Consider the following 13,668-nt stretch of genomic DNA (forward strand, 5'->3'; position numbering starts at 1 on the left):
GATGATCTTTAAGGTCCCTTCCAACCCAAACCATTCCAGGATTCTATGATTCTATGAAACCAATGCTGTTCCAGACCGACAGCCTAAGTTGAATTATGGCATGTGAGAGGGCGTTAAATGCAAAGTATTAGTCGCCGTGGTTATAAACCAGTTTTTTCCAGGCTTTTGGGAGCGTGACAGATGAAGCTAAATGTGTAGCACGTCTTGGTGAGTGACGCTTGCGCTTCTTCAGTACAGATGGCAAAAGGGAGAACTAACCACTTCTCTGGTCTCTGTCTTAGAAATTGGTGATATCGCTGGCGTGGCCGACGTTACGATTAGACAGTCGTACAGGCTGATCTATCCTCGAGCTCCAGATCTCTTCCCAGCAGACTTCAAGTTTGACACCCCAGTAGACAAACTGCCGCAGTTGTGAAATGGCAGAGGGTTACTTTTCATTTAAAAAACCCCCAAAACGCCGACAAGAAACTTTTTTGATTTTTGCCTATAATAAAGGATGTACAAAGTGTTAATATTGAGTCTTCATGTCGTGGAACTGGAGGATGTGGAGGTGGAGCATAACTGCTGGAAGGCAGCACACATTCCAAGGGTAAACAAGCTCGTTGTGTGGTATTTTGTATGTATATATTAGTGGAAGTAAATATTTAATGGCTGTTGCAACAAACCGAATTTCATATTGTCGTACTTCTTTAGGTTTCTTTTGTAGGGATCTAGTAAGATGTATTTTGGAAAATCAAAAATATGATGTAATTCCCAAATAAACTCTTTTCCAAAAACACTTACCACCTTGTGAAACCTCACTGCGAGTTGGCGGGCACGTGCTGCTCCGCGTGCCGAGGACCGGAGTGCGGTCGGTTGGATGGCAGGGTTAGCGCCTCGCTTACGGACTAAGCAGCGGGGCGGCTTTGCTGCTCCCCTTCCGCTGGTCGTTACCTGGGCTGTGGCGTTAGCACCTGCAGGTGCAGCTCTCTGTGGTGCAGGTACTGCTCTCCAGCACGGATGACTGAACCCAGGCTGGAAAGCTCTTTGAGCTTCCGCAGGACCATGGTGGAAGATCCTGCCAAATGTGGTGTGGAAGGATTATTCATCCTTGGCACAGTCACCCTGATTTTGCAGTGGCAGTCCCTCTGCTTTGTCTCTGTGAATCTGATGTGGTGACAAAGCAGCTGAGAGAAACGAGGGCTGTTACTTTACTCGAGTTCCTGACACCTCTGTGACGCTTGGTGCTCTACAGAGGACGGTAAAAACTCTTCCCAGTAGGAGTCTGTTGAGTGTTGTGGCCTGTCACCTCCCCGTGCTCTGGCTGGCCAGGGGTTAGGCTCCTGGTGCTGTTGGGTTGCTGGGGAGCACTTGGTGGTTTGAAATGATGCTCCTCTGCGGAGCGGAGGCCGGAAGGTATCCAGCCTTCCCCAGACGAGTTGCCCGAGGGCATCCCTCTGCGCTTAGCCGGGAGTCTGCTGGCTCCTGAGGTCGCTCCGCGTCACAGGTGCAAGCGCGCTGATGGAGCGCGGAGCTGAGGGGAGCCTGCTGCGCGTCTGTGCCCTCTGCTACCTGCACGGGCAGTGGTCCTCGCCGTTTCCGTGCTGGGTTAGCTTTAATCCTCGCCCAGCGGGGACGGCCGAGGTGCGGCAGCTCAGCGTCCTTCCTGTGAGCTGGTAACAGGCCGTACGGTTCCATGACACCACCGGGCTGTTGGCTGCTGTCACGTGCAACACGGGTGTGAAGGTGGTGGTGGTTTGTGGAGCTGGGATGGAATGCCTGCTGTGTTGCCTCAAATCCATTGCAATGTTTTCTATTACCCGGGCGTTCCCGGCTCAGGGCGGCACTGCTGGCATCCTCCGCGGGAGAAGGCGCGACGCTTCCAAGAGTCTGGCCTGAGCTGCGCCGCAGCATTAGGGTTTGGGAACGCGAAGGTGAGCGCTCCCTCGTTGCAGCGCACTCGGCGAGGAGCGGCATGTTCAAGCTGCTGCGTGAGGTTAAACATGGCTGAGACGGACTTTTACGACCATGTTCCTGCTCGGAATGCTTCCAGGTGTGGATTACGGGCTGTGGAGGTGTGGTGAGTGCAGCGAGGGTGGGCTGGGCTGGGCTGGGCTGCAGATCCATCTGTTGAAGGGCCCGGAGCGCAGCAGCAGGAGGCAGGGATGTGCTACCCCAGTGGGACCCTGCCTCCCCCTGCACGTTCTGGGCAGCTCCCGTGTTGCCCTCACGGTGGAAGTGGTAGTAAGGGTGCAGCCCAGTGAGGTACAACTGGGAATGTGCTTGGAAGGGGCTGAATATTCTGAAAACCAGTTAGCGCTGGTCCCAGCAGACTGCGGCTAACGTGAAGCATTCCAGGACAAAAAACAAGTGTAACTCGAACTGTTTTTTAGGTAGTTGGGGCCTCTTTAGCGAGCTGTGCTGATGGAGCTGTGGCATGTCTTCCCCTTCAGACCGGAGCTCTCCTCGTTCGGGGCTGGAGCCGTTCTCAAGGTGGGTGTGCGCGGTACCCCAGCTGCTCTCGGGGTGCAGGACGGCTGGGGAGCTGGAAGGGGAGATGTCGCAGCGCTGCTGCGCTCCCACAGCCGTTGGCAATGGCCCGTGTCCCCTGGGAAGCGTCACCGCGCAGCAGCTGTAGCTGCCTGCTGAGCGGAGAGGCTTCCCGCTGCGGGCTAGCTCTGGCCCGTTCCATCCTCTCCCTTGGTTGAGGCGTGAGTGAAGGCTGTTGGCCCAGCCTGGCTGCCCCTCAGGGGCTCCGGGTTCTCCGCTAACGCGCCGGGGTCCTGCTCGGGGGCTGGCTGAGCAGTGACCCTGGGAGAAGGCAGCTGCGAAGGATGGGGCCTCCCTCCCCGCTCCCCAGCAAAGGCGGAGCATCCGCGGGCACTTCCTGCGCTGGCAACCTGCTCCGGTGGAAGGTGTCCCTGCCCATGGCACGGGGGTGGGAACTGGATGGTCTTTAAGGTCCCTTCCAGCCCAAACCATTCCAGGATTCCATTTAATTTAATGGCAGCTTAGGCTGGATATTTAGAACTCTCCTGCCCTGGAAGCAGCCCTTTCTGGAATGATTGCTTAGCCAGGTGTTGGGGGTAGTGGCTGCAGGCACTGGCCTCGTGAAATTGTAGTTTGCTCTCAAGAGGAGGGATTTCTAAACGCACTGGGAAAAGAAAGCAGCACACGCTGCTGAAGGAACGAGCTCCCCGGGGCTGGGTGTAGGGTTTTGTCCTCGGAGCTTTCCTGTATAAGGGGCAGGGGCGAAGGAGAGGTGATACTGAAGAAATACCCAGGAGAGGAAGGAGTGGTGTCCCCCCAGCCCTCGCTAGGAGCTCCTGTAGGGAGAAGGCCGATTGGAGCTGGCCAGACTTCGACAGATGCGGTGTCCTGCTCCCCCCGGAGGCAGCCTCCCCTCCCGGGAGAGAGGAGGCGTTCCGAGCTGTAATCCCTTAGCTGAGATTGCGGGAATGGGGCCGGGAGGGTGCTGAGCTACCCTGAGGGACTGGGTTTGCTTAAGTCCCCCCCGACTGCCCATTCTTTTCTGAAGTCACCTGCGGGCAAAAGACAGCAAATCACTTCCAAAAACAGCAAAATCATGTTTGGGACACAATTTACAAATTACTCTATTTAAAACTTTTAATTTGTGATATTAATGACTGCAAAACACTTAGAATGACATTTGTTAAAGGCACATTTCATTTTAATGCATAGTGTACCATTCTAAAATATCCTAATTTCCTTACAAAGTGCTTGAGCAGCCACATACAGATAAAGTATAGCAAAATATATTTACAATCTAGGGTTTAAAATCTTAATCTGCCTAAAAATATTTTAAAAACTACAGAGATAAAATTAGTGCTTTGTTTCAGCTTAACTGGGTGAACATACCCTGCCCTCTAATTTTTTTTAATTTTTTTTTTTTTTTAGTGATTTACTTAGATTAAAAAAGATTTCTGTACAAGATGTAGTTACAAAAAAGGTATTTTTGAGGATACTTTCATAAATGTTAAGCACCCTGTTAGATGCTCATATATATATATTTGGGAACCAAAAGGGTGAGCTGACTGTACCTCTAGAGTGTTGCTGTCAGCTGGGTACAGGAACCTGATCTTTCCCGTTAATCCGGATCTGGAAACACGCGATGCCGAGAGGTTGGCTCAGCCTGCCGTGCCCGGTGTGCAGAGCTGCTTAAGATGCCGTCCTTGTTCCCGGGGGGCGCCTGTTTTAGGACCGCTAACCGCCTTTTTTATAAATTCCTGAAGCCTCTCCCCTGCCTGACGCTGCAGGTCTGTCCAGTGTCGCGATCTCGAACCACATGCCCGCGTGGCTCCTCCTCGAATGAGTAAGGACTCCGAGGCTGGGAGTGACCCGCGCGCCAGCTCCCGCGGTCCGTGAGCGGCCGACTCGTGGCTTCTGCGAGAGCACGGGCGCCATCGGCGCTGAGCGGGGCGGGAGCTAAGGAACCCACGGGAACCTTATTTGCCAGGAAAGTTTACCCCCAGCACGCCAGAGGCCCGCGACAGGTCTTGGTTTACAGAGAGCACAGTGTCTGGTCTAAGCTACTTCTTCAGCTTCTGAGGTACAGCTTAGTGTTAAGGGGTTTATAAAACATACATTGCTCTTATCAAAAATATTTATACATTCCGTGACAACGTATTGCTTCCACCCTCAGGGACTGCCAATCGAAGCTGTGGAGTTCAGCGGGCCGTGTGGGCACAAACGGGGTTTCCCCCCGCTCGGTTCCGTGTTGGTCAGCCGGCCGCCGTGCGACACGAATGACGCGGTGGAACGGCGTTACCTGCCTTGACGTAAGAACACGTTACGGCTTCCGAATACGCGTGTTCGCAGCACCTATCCGCTGAAACTCCTTACGTTTGCTAGGTGACAGGATACCGTACAGCAGCTGGAGGAGGGTGGAGGGGGTTAGGTACAGACTGGTTAACTGATGCGCCCACTCCACGAGCGGGAAAGGCATGAGTTGGAGTACGGAAGCGGATGGGCTTGGGAAAGGCAGACGCTCTGCTCTTTGTGGGCAGGCTGAGCGACATCCTCGTAACATTCTTCATATCAACCGGGGTTTAAGCCATGCTTAGAAAGCTTGAAGGCAGAACAGTTTGGCAAGTGGCTTTGGTAAACTTTCCGGATTTTTCTGGATTTTTCGTTGCAATGGAAGCACTTACACTGTTGTGACCTCAGAGGCAAGGCATTTAACATTTTTCCTAATAAATACCATAGAAAATTTACAAAACAAGGCATATCTGTTCTCAATACCATTATTTGAAGAACGCAAGACGAAGGTGTACAGAGAGACGCGTGGTTTTATAGCGTGCGCGAGACGGCATCCGCTGCCTTCTCCAGCTAGAACCATGTTTTGTGAGTATCATCGGCATCCCAAACTTCTCTTTCAGTGTGGCTGAGCAGAGAGAAGTGATTACCTAGCTCAAAGTCTGCTTTTTCCCCACTTAACATCACTTTTTAAAGTATCTGCCTCATCTGCTGCAGAAGAGCGAGAGAAACAGTACAGATCCACGTGCGCCCGTGTGTGGGAAGCTTAACACAGCCCGGATTCACCAACTCAGCTTAAGAACTCCATAGACCTGCTTTCCAGTGCTCAGATAAAAAAAAACAACCCAATATACAAAGAGGCCACTCTTCACAAGAGTGGTGAAACAGTACTTAAAATGATCTTCATGTGATTTAAAAACCAGAAGCTACAGGTGGCACAGAGAGCAATTGAAGGGTGGGTATTCTTCCGAGAGGCGTTCTTGTGAGCCAGTCAGCTGGGGTTTCACAGTGTCTGGAAGTTAACACCAATCAGCAATGTAATCAAAATCTCTGAACATTTCCTGCTCTTCTTCTGACAGTATCCTTGGTTCCCGAGGTGGAGTGAGGATAGGTGCTTCGGAGGTAAATTCATCGTCAAAATTGCTAACGTCTTCTCGTCCTCTAATGGTGGGTACAAAAGGAGGCTTCACTTTCTTGGCCAGTAAAGCGTTCCAATCTATGAGCTGTAAAACAAACCAGCTGATGTTTAGTTCCCTCCTCTGCTCCGGTGTGTCCTTAGCAGCAATGCCCCTTCATACTCACCCTGAAGAAGTGATGCTTTTTCACATCTTCAGCATCTTTCTCTCCAGCTCCAAGACGCCGCTCTGGATTCCTTCGCAGCAGCTGACAAAACACGAGAGATGTCAGTGGGAAAACTGAGGGGGTAGGAGTGAGGGAGGATGGGTGCTGCTGCCTAAGAGCCAGCACCAAGACTGGATGGACGCTGCCATTCACGCTGCCTGACCTGCGGCAGATTTTCCGTCCCCAGGAGAGGGAAGGGCAAGACTGGCGACGCGCAGAGCTGGACGCAGCAACGCTGTCAGAGAGGCCTGAACCCGTCTGCGCCGTGGCCCCAGCAGCCGGGCTCTGAACACGCAGAGCTCGCTGCAGATCTTGGTACCCGAGGTGGCATGTGGGGCCAGCGTTGGGCACAGGGAGATGGAGAATGCTGCTGTGAGCAGGCCCAGGCAGTGCCTGACCTCAGGGGGGGCTGATGCAGGCAGGACGCAGCCAAAAGGTAACGTCTGGTACACTCTAGGAATTCCTCAGGTGGGAACAGCGCACGCGCAGCTACAGCTAGGAAAGTGCTCAGGGTACCCTGGGGATACTGGTGTGACAGTTTTCACAGTAAGAATACCCTCCCAGGCACTGCCTTAAAGCTGTATTGGTCCTTCTTTCTCTAGACACTCCCCCTGGGAGGAAGCAACCGTTTCCAGCTCTAGACCATTTACGCTGTTAGGTCAATACTTGTGTCACAGCAGTTACTGTGACATGCGTTCGCTTCCATGCTCAGCTGGCTGCTGACCTGGGTGCTAGCCTGATACTCAGCGTCAAACATTTGAGGGGGGAGACTGCTTCCCAAGGCTTGGATCCCCTCCAGGAGACAGACAGCTGTCTATCAACTGAGATGGGCTTGAACTTCCGACAGGTTCAAGCACCTGCGTGAGATAAGCAGAGGCATCGCACCAAGGAACAGCACTAATAAGAGTCACAAGTGTCAGCTGTTCTGTGCCAGGAATGGGACTGCAGATGCCACGTGGACCGTGTTCCCTGCCCCAGTTGGAAGGAAATCAGAAAGATTTAGAAGCCTCTGAATTAAAATATTCATGTGACAATGTTAATCTACCAAAGAGGTCAGTGCCGCAGTGTTGCGCTAGGAAATGAGAGCTGAACTTCTCTGGTTCGGGGTGACTAGGAAACCTCGTTCCGGGAGAAGAGCGAGCCTGCAGAGTTCTACGTTTCAGAGCAGAAAAATGTCCCTGAACAATAACGTGGAGGGGCACTGACAGGTAAGGTAACCCCAGGTCCTACGCAGCACAGTGCGGCACACGTGACACAAGTCTGAGCTTTCAGCTGTAGCAAAAGGACACTAAGTGTAGGTTCTTAAAAGTACTTGTTCCTCACAAAAGGAATGAAATTTCCTTAATGTGGAGAGGAAGCAGAAGAGGGGAACACTGTAATGACATTATGTTCTTACCCGTCTCATTATGGAGATGGCTTCCGTAGACAGAAACCGTGGATATCGTACTTCATCGTTTACAATACTGTCAAACACCTCTTCCTCATCATCTCCAGGGAACGGAGACTGTGAGGAAAATAAACCATTACTGTTAAACAGGCTTAAAAATCCCTTACCACTGAAACCAACACATGTTCAGCTGACAGTTTGGGATCAGATGCACTGCAACGAGTCTTCCCCTTCCCAGAAACACAGGCAGTTTTGACTGAAGGACTGTGCTTTAAAAATGGGCTTTTAGAAGCAGAAGCACCTGAAACTGGGATCTTCTCTGACACAAGATATAGGGGGAATGTGGAAAGCATGTATCAGCTCTTCGGGACAGCTGCCATTCACATGGTATGAACAAGACTCACTTGTTTTTCTATGATCTTTTCGCATCTTACAGCTTGAGGGTTTTCAAGTGCTTTTGAAATGGCCTGACAGATGTAGCCTGACACCCTACAAGCTTTTTTGTCCTTTTTTACCTGAAAGGAAGTTGAATTACCATCTTCTTTGAAAAAGAACAAAGTGATGAGCAAACCTATACCTTTTCTCCAGGTTTCAGCACATAAGCAACGGAAGGGTCCAGAATGTAAAGCGACGTACGCTACGGTAAATAACTATCCAACAGTAATCTATTTACATAACCAGCTCATTTAGGGGGAACGGGGGCATTCTGGTTAGTGCATGTGTGATTCAGATGGTAAAGCAGCATTGCAGCTGGCATAACCTTTCACCAATACCCCTGTTTTACAAGCTCAAGTTCACTTCCCTTCAAGGTGCAGGAGGTACGGAGTTTGTCTTCTCCCCAGAAGCATCTGAAAGCGGAAGGCTGCCCTACCTGTACGCATCTGAAGCTGGGCTCCCCAAAACCAGACAAGCTATGTTCTTGCTTAGAAACACTGATACTAATGCGCCACAACTGTGATTTGATTTAAAGCTTAATGGTGTAAATAAAACCAAAATAAACCAAAAAGCTAGACTTTAAAGTCTTGGACCAGCTACAGCTCACTGACTTCCACAACTGCTGATAATTCAAGCTCGTGACGTGACCCATCAACTCCTGTAGCACTACAGCAGCCGGTATCAGGCGCTGCTCCGTATCCCGCAGTTTCTTCTTGATGAAACACATCAAGATGCTCACGGCAAACCCCAGGTCTGTCTACCCACAGTGTATATACAATACGGAGAGCGCTGTGAGAGGCAGGGCATGTTCAATGTTGACGGGCTGGCACCTGGAGTTCTGTGACCTTCTGAACGTAGTTAGTTCTACTGACTGGAACTTACCTCGCCCACTAGCATCTCATAGATAAGTACACCGAGACCCCACCAGTCCACAGCTCTTGTATAGGAAGTTTCTGTCAGCACCTCTGGAGCAAGAAATTCCGGCGTGCCACAGAATGTGCTTGTTCTGTCTCCGAATCCCATTCCTGAAAAGTTACAGTTAATGAAAAGCAAGCAGTGTTTTCTGCCATCCTGCAACCTCTTCCTGCAGCAAGTAACATCTCTCTCTGGAGCAGCTTCTGCCCACAGAGTAGTTCCAGGGCCTGTCCTGAAGGCCCAGGCCAATGAGGTAAAACATCCCCCTGTCCCTCCCTCCCATATCCTTGTTCTATGTGTGCTTCAGTGTAAGTTTTTCTATCCCCAACTGTATGCCATGAGCCCAACTATGCTTCCAGTTGCACCTCTGTCACCCAGTCACCTTGGAAAGACACCAACAATCTTAGGCTGTGTTTATGCTAGCTAGTTTCAGAGAACACTCACGCAGTCAGACACGGCTACCACGGCTGCTTCTGTGGTGGCAAAACTACACCCAGTGGAGCGAGACGGGGAGTGCAGCACAGTAGGCCCCGGAGTCTTGCAAGAGGGGCGCAGTTTGGGGCGTCAGCTCCACAGGGGCTGCTGTGATGCTTCAGGTGGGGGGCGCTGCAGAAAGCTTAAAGGCCACCATGTATTTTTCCCCTCAAATGATACAGGGTAAGTTGTGGTTTTTACACTTTATGCACTGGGCAGTCCAAGAGTCTCAAGAAACAGTCAAGAGTAAGAGACTATGGAATTCCCCTAGAAGGAAGATTTAAGGGCATTACCTTCTTTGCAAAGGCCGAAGTCAGCAATTTTCACAAAGCCTTCTGTGTCCAGCAATAAGTTATCCAACTTCAAATCTCTAAATGAAGATTTGAGAACAAAATTGCATCACTGATGTTTCTTCAGGACTATTCAGAATAGCTGAAATTCATCTGCTGGAAACAGGTCAGTGACTGCTTACCTGTATACTATTTTGTGTTCGTGTAAATACTGAAGTCCAAGAACCACACATGCAGCGTAGAAGCTGTTGGAAAAAACATTTCAGTGATTTCAGTCTTGCTTTTCAGAATCTGAAGGCCGTTACTACTGGTCTGTTGTATGAGCCATCATCCGAAGATTACCAGTTGTTTTCTCGGGTACAGATTAGTTTTATACAAGGTCAGAATTTTAAAGCCAGATGGCAAAAATGCATAAACTTGCAGCTTTCCAGGTGCAGTATGTTCGCTCAGCCTGGAGGATAAATTTTCTGTAGTGTCTCCTGCCACGACACTGATGGATTTCTGAACTAGCTCATCATTTCCCTTTTTAGCCTTACCTGCTATTTATCTTTTCAGTTAGTTTTTATGTAATCTTTTTTTTAAAAGTATTACAAACATTAATAATCTTTGAATTCAATGTAGATACAGGAATATTAAACCTGCATGTGTCTTTTTCTAACAAAACAGTTAAAAATCTCTTATCCTTTCAAAAACGTACACAGTATTTACTGAAATGACATAATGTAGAGGCATGTGGTGTTGAAGACCTTAGTTCTTAACTGAACAAAAGGCCCTTCACTTGAAGCCACAAAAAGGGATGGATACTCACACTGCTCTTGGTTCAGAGAAGACGTCGGTGTGAATGTGCATCATCAGATCCCCCCCCGCAGCATATTCCATTACAAAGCAAACGTGATCTTTGGTTTGGAAACAAGCAAAAAGGTTCACCAAGAAGGGATGTCTTACACTATTCACAGTTTCAAATATTCGCTTTTCACACATCAAGCTGCAAACAGAAAATCAGTAAAAATTTAAAGATGAATCCTGAACCACAATTTTTCAGCTCTCAGAAACTACTGGTAATTTATAGCGTATGTTTTTTCCTCTGTTCCTCAGGATAAGATTTTTAGTTTTAAGAGAGCTTTTAATATTTGAACATGCATCAAGTTGATGCCAGGATTTCCACGAAGCTGCATTCAGCTTTCACAAATGAAAAAGGAAACTTAGCAGTCCATGAGAATTGTACCCTGCCAACTGTCCTTCCAAATACTCATCAGACTTGCATGAAGTATGCACCGGTATCACGTGACACTAGCTTCAATCCATTTTTATTTTAATTGCATACAACACACAAAGTGGAAAACCAGCAACAATATTATAGACATCTATCTATAGTAATTTCAGCTTATTTTTCCTTAAGCCAATTGTTAATTTGTAGCTTATTCTTAATAGTTATCTTTCTTCCTGCAAGTCAAATGAGTATAGTCACTATTAAACAGCTGTGAAAGCATCCTCTTGTACCAAAACTAGACATTTTTGTCACTGCCACTTCACTTCCAAGCAAAGAAAATACCTGAGTTTTGGGGCAAAAAGATTAAAAAACCACAACAGTGGAATCTACACAGGACTTAAGGGAAAACATGATGACCAAAGTATGACATGTTACCCGTCGAGAAATACCCATCATAGGTGTTTCTGCCAGTAAAGAAAACAATCACTGTCCTCCTGAAGTGTGATGGAAGTCTATAGAACAAGTAATTGGAACAAATGATTGTAAGAGAACCTAAATGAAAAACAGGATCAGCTGTAAGTCAGCGCTGTGGTACAGGCGTGGTAAGAGGGGCACTAAAGGAACCAGTATTCCTGGGATACGCTGCTTCCTCCTTCCCTGTAACAGACCACACTCGTCTGCAGCAGCCAACTGAGCAGGGAGGTGACAACTTGTTTTGCTCTTCCATGGAGTTTGACTACTGCGTGGTTGAGCTTAAAGTTGTGTTCCAGGCAGAAAGAAACCCAACTGATATATGGAATCCATGTATCACATTCTACTACAAACTGACCTGTCTACTTCATCGCGAGCAACGATATCTCCTTTCTTTAGGGCTTTAATAGCAAACATCTCGTTCGTGTTTTTGTACTCTGCCAACAGCACCTGAAACAGAAGATAAGCAGTTCATTTAAGAGCTGTACCTAGTTTTTGATGGAGCTTTAACATCTGATACAGCCTTTTGACATTTACCTTTCCAAAATGTCCTCTGCCCAGTACAGCACAACACCTGAAATCCTTCAGACTGAACTGAAATCTTTGTTGTGATCTATGTAAACAAAAAAACCAGTGAGAGATCTTCTACTTTGCTGCTGATCTGAATAATATCTCTTAAAGTGAAGAAAATCTCCCCATTTTTACCTTCTATCTTCAAGTTCTCGGGTGTTGCTGTATTTTATGTCTGAATGGGGAGCATCAGGCTCACAGATTATTTCAGGCTGGAGTTTTGGGACAATACTATTTCTGCCATTTTCAAAGTCAAAAGCTGTTACTTCATCCTGTGAAGGGAAAGTAGTCTGCAAATTTCAAACTGACTGCAAAGTCAAATGAATGCAGAAATTTTACTGTAAGCATGTGAAATTCTTAACACACGAATTGCCTACTGGCACGTACTTCTGAATGATACAGATAAGCAGGCTTTCAACAGAGTGAGGAAACCTATTGCTCCAGGCATTCTGCTCTGTTAATCAAACCATTTTTTTCCTGAATACTCTTAATGACTTTGGGGTTCTGTTTTTTCTGTGGCAGAACCAACGACATGGCGAGTTAAACACACCGGCCATGGAAACAGTCTGCCACCAAGAGCAGTCAAAGCATGCTGTTGAGACAGACCTGTATGTCTAAGTGAAAGGAGCATGTGCTGAAATACAAGGGAAGAAATCCATCAAAGATGCCAGTATTACAACCTGGATAAACTGTATCGCCTGAAATTCTTGAAGTCACTTGCCTGAGACTGCACATCAGAAGCCTTTATCTCGGAGGAAGATTCACATATTTCCCCAAGGGAAGATGCTCGGGGTGGAGCGGGTGGAGCCTCAGGCTCAAGTTCAAAGTCCAATTTGGCTACAGGAGAGTCACTAGGAAGAAACCAAATAACTCCTCAGTGTGTAGCAGAAACTGTTTGAATAGGATGAAAACCAACTTAAACCCGCACATTATGTAGATTCCTCCTAACACAATTCTTGTGTGTGTAGATCTGTGTATAAAATGGATGTCCAGAATTAAAACACTGAAAGGTCTGCAGTCTTCCAGAATAAACAGGTTTGACATACGCTACGTCCACTTGGGCGTAACCACCTCGCTGTTACTCTTACTCTTAAAAGTACTTAAAGCCTGTAGACACGACCTACCTGGCTGACAGTGTTAGTTCAGGGATGTGTGCATCAACCACTGGCCCAGTAGCAGGTACTGGTGCTTGGGGGCTGAAGGTGCCAGAGTGATTCACTGTTGGAATAGCTCTTCTTACCAGCCTTCCCCAAGTGGCAATATTAATATTCATTTGAGGAGCTCTGAGAAATGTTTTGCCTGTGGATGTTGTGAAAAAAGAAAATCAAGTGCAAGTAGTTTCCTTACTTGTTACCAAAAGCTATAATTAAAAAAAATCATATTAATCAGTTTATGAGGAAGAAATTGAATTTGTCATATTACTTAGCAATTCCTAATTATTCACTATTAAATGCCAATGAATAATAAGGAATTCTAAACCAAAACATTTCTAAATGCTACGCCAAATCCTTCATTATCAAGAGCTTTATTCACAGGCAAATACTCAGTCTCTGTATATACATATATATGTGTATAAAATATCACATATGTGCACAATTTTCAAGCTTTACATATTTATATTAAACAATCACCTTGCTGTTTTGAAAAAATTTTCTTCTGCCTCTGGAGTTTTGGTCTTCTTTCAATAACAGGATTAAAAAACGTAACCTGCAGTTCAAATAATGTATATTATAAATTCAAGTTTCAGAACAAAATGCATTCTTAAAAGTTTTCTTAACTATTTTGTAACATAATAATGGAACCCTAGAATGGTTTGGGTT

The 13,668-nt window shown here is 47.4% G+C and overlaps 2 protein-coding genes across 2 annotated transcripts in view; one reads left to right on the plus strand and one right to left on the minus strand.

The window, feature by feature from the left end:
* Positions 1–757, plus strand: part of GTF2B (general transcription factor IIB) — a gene marked incomplete at its 5' end in the record, with an annotated part of 9,663 nt that extends 8,906 nt beyond the window's left edge. Inside the window, one exon of the mRNA XM_010160393.1 lies at positions 282–757. Coding sequence (XP_010158695.1) covers positions 282–415 — 134 coding nt within the window. The remainder of the gene's footprint in view (positions 1–281) is intronic.
* A 5,017-nt stretch (positions 758–5,774) lies between these two features.
* PKN2 (protein kinase N2) lies at positions 5,775–13,567 on the minus strand (the record flags this gene model as incomplete). The annotated part of the gene is made up of 13 exons (XM_010160392.1): positions 5,775–5,978; positions 6,058–6,138; positions 7,493–7,600; positions 8,801–8,943; positions 9,601–9,677; positions 9,780–9,842; positions 10,406–10,582; positions 11,637–11,728; positions 11,816–11,891; positions 11,984–12,120; positions 12,570–12,699; positions 12,973–13,147; positions 13,480–13,567. Coding segments are annotated over 13 exons (1,551 nt in total), but the record flags the coding sequence as incomplete, so codon positions are not given.
* Positions 13,568–13,668: the final 101 nt, after the last annotated feature.

The sequence above is a fragment of the Eurypyga helias genome, unplaced genomic scaffold (genome assembly GCF_000690775.1).
Source record: "Eurypyga helias isolate BGI_N326 unplaced genomic scaffold, ASM69077v1 scaffold29341, whole genome shotgun sequence".
Taxonomy (NCBI): domain Eukaryota; kingdom Metazoa; phylum Chordata; class Aves; order Eurypygiformes; family Eurypygidae; genus Eurypyga; species Eurypyga helias.